The sequence below is a fragment of the Sorex fumeus genome, unplaced genomic scaffold (assembly GCF_029834395.1).
Source record: "Sorex fumeus unplaced genomic scaffold, SorFum_2.1 ptg000010l, whole genome shotgun sequence".
Lineage (NCBI taxonomy): Eukaryota > Metazoa > Chordata > Mammalia > Eulipotyphla > Soricidae > Sorex > Sorex fumeus.
In genome coordinates this window covers 18,780,384-18,786,913 of record NW_026606067.1, presented here as the reverse complement: position 1 = coordinate 18,786,913, position 6,530 = coordinate 18,780,384, and the positions used below count along the sequence as shown (strand labels likewise).

Here is a 6,530-nt window from a genome sequence, read left to right as displayed (position 1 = left end):
CCTGGGCACTGGAGCCGCGACCCGGACGTGATTCCACCTGCGTTTGGAGGTCACCGAGGTGCCCCGCCTTTTCCGGCCCTCCGCGCGTGCGCACTCTAGTACAGCTCGCGGAGGTTTCTCGGTGGTCCCCACGGTCCCGGGCGGGAGCAGCCGCGTAGCTGGCGCTGTCCGGGACGCCCGGCTGGGCCAGCCATGCGTTGGGGCGCGGTCCCCTGCGGGTCGGGGCCGGCGGCCCTGGCCGCCGCGCGGAGTTGGTGGGCGCCGCCCCGCTTTCCCTGCGGGGCGAGGTGGCGAGGGGCGCCGTGGGGACCTCCGGCGCGGGCAGTCACCGGGGCCAGCAACCAGCCGCGGGACGCGCGGGGCGGCAAGTACCGGGACACCGTGCTGCTGCCGCGGACGGGCTTCCCCATGAAGCTGCTGGGCCGCCAGCAGCCCGACATGGAGCTGGAGATCCAGCAGGTCGGAGCCCGGCGCGGGCGCTGCGGGAGGGAGGGCGTCGAGGCCGCCGCGGGCCACCTCTGCTCAGGCCCTGGGGTGGGCGGTGGGCATCGAGAGCCCCCTGCAGACCGGGGCGCTGGCCGGCCCCAGGACGGATTTCTTAGATTTCGCCCCACTGGACATGCCCCTATGCCAGCCTAAGCACCCCCGCCCGGCTCGGATTTTCCCCAGTGGCTTGCAGAAAGCGGTGGACCTGCACTCGTGCGCGTCCAAGCACTTGGTCCCGCGAGTAGGTGGCAGCTTGCTGTCATGGGATCCCGGATGCCAGTGCCTTGAGTTGTTGAAAGGATCCGGTCGTGGGCCTGTTCCTGAGGAGCCCCCCCCCCCCCCCCCCCAGCAACTCTGCCTCCATCTCCTTCATTTAGACGGAAATTTTGCTTTTTCTTTCTGGGTTTGATTTTGTTTTTGGGTTCCACCCCGCTGAGGGCTGGGTGCTGGTGAGATGGGGGGGGGGCCTTGGATTCCGGAATTGAACCCAGGCCTCCTGCGTTGAAAATGTGTGCTCAGCCCTTCCAGTGCACTCCCAGGTCCCATGCTTTGAATTAATTATTATTATATTTTTAACCCCCAGACCTGTCGGTACTGACCTGGAGCACCTCCTCCTGCTTGGTGCTCTGGGGTCCCTGAGGATCGGATGGAGCCCTGCCAGGAGTGTTCTGGGAGTGAGCCATGAGCACACAGGGTGTGGCCCCAAAACAAAAACCCAAACCAACAACAACCAAAACTAACCCCACAAAACTGCATAAAGCTTTTAACGTGGTGGCTTTTCATATATGCATTTTAATTTAGTTTGGGGACCACATCCTGCAGTGTTGGGAGTTCCCTGTGGTACTGGGGGTGGGGTGGGGTGGGGAATACTTTCATACAGCGATGGGGATGCAACCCTGGCCTCCTGCATGCAAATCCAGAGCTCTGCCTGTTGAGTGCTCTCTGGCCCCTCAGATGAATCTTTAGAAACCTCTTCCATTTTGCCGGGCCAGAGCCGTAGTAGGCACTTGCCTTGCACATAGCTGACCTGGGCTCCATCAGCATTGGAGGGTGTTTCCCAAAATCCAAAACACCAAGAAGAAACTTAATTCATTTTTGAATAGCTTGCACAGTGGTAGGGCATTTGCCTTGCACGCAGCTGACATGGCCGACCCGAGTTCGATTCCTCCACCCCTCTCGGAGAGCCCGGCAAGCTACCGAGAGTATCTCGCCCGCACGGCAGAGCCTGGCAAGCTCCCCGTGACGTATTCGATATGCCAGACACAGTAACAACAAAGTCTCCAATGGAGACGTTACTGGGACCGCTCGAGCAAATCGACGAACAACGGGAGGGCCTTTACTTTTACCTTTAAGATGAGAAGTAGCAAATGCTGGCTAATATTTAAGGTTAGCTGGTCATTCTGAGGGCTAGCATGCAGGCTGACAGTGTTTGTGGCTGGGTCTGAGCCCCACTACCACATGGTCCGCTGGGGACTGCTAGATGTGGCAGCCCCAAACATCAGAAGGAAGACTCGGGCGTATTTACTTATAGGATGTTTTATTTTTAAACAGAAATGTGGATTTTCAGAACTTTATTCGTGGCAAAGAGAAAGGAAAGTAAAGAAGGAATTTTGTCTTCATGATGGACCTCCCTATGCAAATGGTGACCCTCATGTGGGACATGCTTTAAATAAGGTAATTATGTGGCCTTGTTCGCTTGTGGGAGAACCTTCCTGGGTGGACTTGACAGAAGTTTGTATTTGGACTCTTTGATACTTTTGTAAATTTGCAGTGGCACCTAACATTAAAGTCTGAGTTGGGACTAGCCATAGAAGGTTGAGTATAGCGTGAAAAAAAAATTGCTGCTATTTGCCTTGAGCCAGCGCTTACTCTGGCAAATACAATTATGTTCAATAAGTGATTTCCCGAGCAGCCATTCTATGCCAGGCATCACTGTAGGTTCTGGGACTAGCAGTGAACAAAATTGAGTCCAAGCCTTATCCTAGGGAGCGTATGTCCTTGTCGAGGAAAGGGAAGCAAAATGTGTTGGTGACTTAGAAAGTTTCTGCAGACTGAAGGTGTGTTTCCCTTCACCACATTCTTTCACTGCAACCTAAACCCCATTGTGCTGTTGGTGGGTCTGGACAGTGGTCAGGGCATGGGGGCAGAGTGTGGGTAATGGAGAGATGGTGGTGGTTTGAGACCAGATCATGGCTTCACCAGCCATGGGTTCTGCCGGGGCCATGCTTTTGGGCCTCCCCATGGAGCAGTTAGCTCTGTGAGAAACCCACTCCTTCATATTTTTCTCCCAGTTAACGGGGTTCGCTCTAGCAGACAGTGGGACACTGAAACTGCTGTGAGGGCAACAAGGGAGCCAGACGGGCTGGTTGTGCCAGTCTCAGTTCTAGTTGAATTGTCCAGGTGGCCATTCCAGCTGCTGGAGTCATGGGAGACTGCAGGGGAGGTGGGAAAAGCTGGGTGTAGAGACCTTGCACGTTTCCTGCGTGTGCTGGAAGAATAGTGTGTTTTCTGGGGCCTCACCCAGTGGTGTTCAGGTATAACCTGGTGATGGGGACTGAACCATGGTTGGTCAGGAGCAGAGCAAGCAACATGAGCCCTGTCCTGTCTCTCTGGTCCCCTGGATTTGTCTTAGTAAGATCTTGTTTGGCTGCAGTGTTGGCTGTAGACTAATGGTCGAGGGGGTGTGGAAAGAGGAGCCCAGTCAAGGTAGTATTTAGTACAGCCGGAGAGATGCTTTGGAGCAGCAGGAAAGCCTGGTGGAGAAACAGTTGGATCCGGGTCAACTTCAAAGGTGGAATCAATTGCATTTGCTCACAGGTTGCATGTGGGGTGTGAAAGTATTAGGTGAGTTCTAGAGGTTCCAGAGAGCAGCCGGGAATAGTTCAGGTCTTGGCAGGTTCCCTTCTGATGAGCTTGGGACAGAGACCCAGGCTGGCCATATTGGGTCATCAGCATATCCTGACTAGGCTTTGGTTTGGTTTGGTTTGGTTTTGAGGGGTGGCTGCAGGCTTGATTTTAAATGCTAAGTGAACTGAGTGAGAGCTCCAGGTTCCTTTAAGGACTAAACTTGATTCCCCTGGGTGCCACACAGGCTTTCTCTTTGCCCTCTTTGGTGAAGGTCAAGGTGCTTGAGTAGCTTAATGACAGTAATTTAGTGCTGGGGTCCTACCTGGTAAGAAACAGATTTAGCACAAGGTGTATCTCAGCTTCCCCTTTCCTTTCTAAGTCATCCTCACCTCGATCAGGCTAATGAAATCATCTTATTTTTCTCTCCTTGAGTTTTTTAAGTTATTTGGCACCCCCTAAAGAAGGCCCCAAGAGAATGCATATTTTGCTAAGTAGAGCAGTTATTTCCACATGCCTGCCTTTTGCAAAGCAAAAATTTTGTTGCATGATATCAGTTTCTACTGAGTATAGAAAAGGATTCAAACCTTACATTCTTGGTCAGTTCATTTCAGGAAGGAGGTTTTCTGCTTCATTATTTCCCTGAGCCGACTGTGGCTTGCTTGGTGTTTTAAAATGACATTAAGAAAAGGGCCTGGCACTTTAGTCAGCTTAATCAGTGGCTGTATAAATAGCAGTTCTCCTACATTTAAAAAAAGAAGAAGGAGGAAAGCAAAGGATCTGGGAGCCAGGAAGGTAGTACAGAGGTTGAGGCGTTTGTCTTGGATGTGGCCAACCCAAGTTTCACCTCGGTTACCACGTGGTTCCCCCATCACTACCCGAAGTACCCCTGAGCAGCAGCTGCTTACTGTCCAACACCCACAAAAAGGAGGGGGGGGGGGCTGGATTCAGAGAGAGAGTTTAGTGGGCTGTAGCACATGCATGCAGGAGACTTGGTTTAGATTTGGCCCCACAGTGTTGCCTGCTAGGAGTAACACCCCTCCAAGGAAAAAGAGAGATAGAAGAAAGAAAAAGCTGGAAAGATGTATGGGGCCATTTGCATGCTGTCTTTGTTTAAGAATCTGAGTTTGATTCCCAGCACAGCATGGAGCCCCCAGCACAGCTAGCCGAGTGAGCATTGAGGGACCTTGCTTGCTGTGATGAGTGTCATGGGGCTGTCCCCTCTTGTCTCCTTCCACTCCCCACACTGCCCCACCCCACAAAGAAGGGCTCTAAATCGTCTGTCATATGATTCTCATTTTATCTTTGCAGATTCTGAAAGACATAGCCAACCGGTACCAAATGATGAAAGGGGCAAAAATCCATTTCGTCCCTGGTTGGGATTGTCACGGGCTGCCCATTGAAATAAAAGTACTAGCAGAACTTGGTGCCAAAGCTCAGAATCTTTCACCTGTGGAAATCAGGGAGAAAGGTAAACTGTTTTCTTTTTTAAAATGGTTCCTGTGAATGCTGACTTTCTGAAAGAGGACTTCTCAGAGACAACATCTGTTCTTTGATTTTTGTTATCTTGCGATCTGTTGTAAACCATTTTCAGTCCAGGGAAATTCAGCTGAATCTTGCTGATTAGAACTGACATCTCATCTTCAGAGGAGAGATCAGGAACCTTTCTAAGGCTAGTCTCTGTTCTATAGTCTTCATTCTTGGTGAAGAGATGCTTTTGGTTGTGGTTCTGATATTTTGGTCAGGCCTTGTTATCTATTCAGGTATGTTTTCCCTTTCCTTTCTCTTCTGATACGTAGTAGCAGTTAGTCCTGATATTCCCCAATAATGTGCTAGTTCGGGATCACAAAGGGCCCACAGCAGCAGTGCTGGGAAGGGATACAATACTGGCAATCCTGGTGCTGTGGGCCACTCTGCAGTCAGGGTTAGATGTAGGGGATCATCTGGTATGGAGTATGGTCTGGGTACCACCTAGAAATGCAGTGTGGTGGCAGGAACCCTCTGGGCCTTTTGAAGTGTTGCTAGGGTTCCCCTGAGCTGTGAGGTGGTACCAGGGACCCACTGGGCTGTGAGGTAGTGCAAGGGACCCCCGAGGTTCTATGAGGTGGTACAAGGGAACTCCTGGGCTGTCTGGTGGTGCTGGGGGCCCCCTGGGCTGTACGAGGTAGCCTAGGTCCTACTGAGCTTTATGAAATGGTGCTGGGTTCCCCTTATCTGTGTGTGGTGGTGCTGAGGCCTTCTGAGCTGTGTGAAGGGGTACTTGGGGCCCCCTCGAGGCTGTGTGAAGTGTTTTGTGGGACTATGTGTTGGTGCTGGGGAACCCTAAACTGTGTGAAGTGCTGCCAGGGGCGGACTAGGCTGTGTGAGGTGGTCTAGGGAACCCCTGGGTTGTGAGATGGCACTAGGGCTGTGTGTGCTGGTGTTAGGAACCCCTGGGCTGTATGCTGGTGCATGGGACCCCCTGAGATTGTACGAAGGAGCTTGGGACCCCTGAGCATGAGTGAGGAGGCTAGGGCCCCCTAGTGGTGTGAGGTGACACTTGGGACCCCCTGAGCTTGTGTGTGGTGCTGTAGGGTCCTTGTATGTGGTGGTGCTTGAGCCACCTGAGCTGTATGAGGTGCTGCTAGCACCCCATGAGCTTTGTGCGGTGGTCTTTCGGCTCCCTGAGCTGTGTGAGGTGGTCACATCCTTGAGCAGTGGGAGGTGGTGCTTCCACCCCCTGCATTGTGTGCTGGTGCTCGGGACTCTGTGAGCTATGGTAGTGGCACTAGGGGCCACGTGTAGGCTGTGTGAGATAGTGCTAGGGACCTGGTAAGCTGTATGAGGTAGTTCTGGGTGCCTTGGAGCTTGCATGAGGGTACTAGGCACCCTGAATGATGTGAGGTGATGCTAGGGACCCCCTGAGCTTGTGTGTGGTGGTGCAAAGGACCTCTAAGCTGTGTGAAGTGATGCTGGGGGCCTCATAAGCTGTGTTGTGTAGTGGGCCCAGGGACCTTGGGCTGGTGTTAGGGACCCCTAGGTTCTGTGAAGTGGTACTTGGGGGTACCTTCTGCTGAGTAGGTGGAGCTAGGGGTGCTCAGAGCTGGGTAAGTGGTGCTAGGGTACCCTTATATGCTGTGTGAAGTGGGCCATGGGAACCTCTGGTCTGTGTGTGGTGGTGCTCTGGCCCCTTGAGCTGTGTGAAGTGGTGGTGAAGACCC

General features: G+C 52.9%; 1 protein-coding gene across 1 annotated transcript in view; it reads left to right on the top strand.

Moving 5' to 3' along the window:
- Positions 1-137: 137 nt before the first annotated feature.
- The window catches only part of IARS2 (isoleucyl-tRNA synthetase 2, mitochondrial), a 37,582-nt gene continuing 31,189 nt past the window's right edge, over positions 138-6,530 (top strand). Inside the window, exons 1-3 of the mRNA XM_056110599.1 lie at positions 138-459; positions 2,038-2,160; positions 4,642-4,801. Coding sequence (XP_055966574.1) covers positions 193-459; positions 2,038-2,160; positions 4,642-4,801 — 550 coding nt within the window. The 5' untranslated portion in view covers positions 138-192. The remainder of the gene's footprint in view (positions 460-2,037; positions 2,161-4,641; positions 4,802-6,530) is intronic.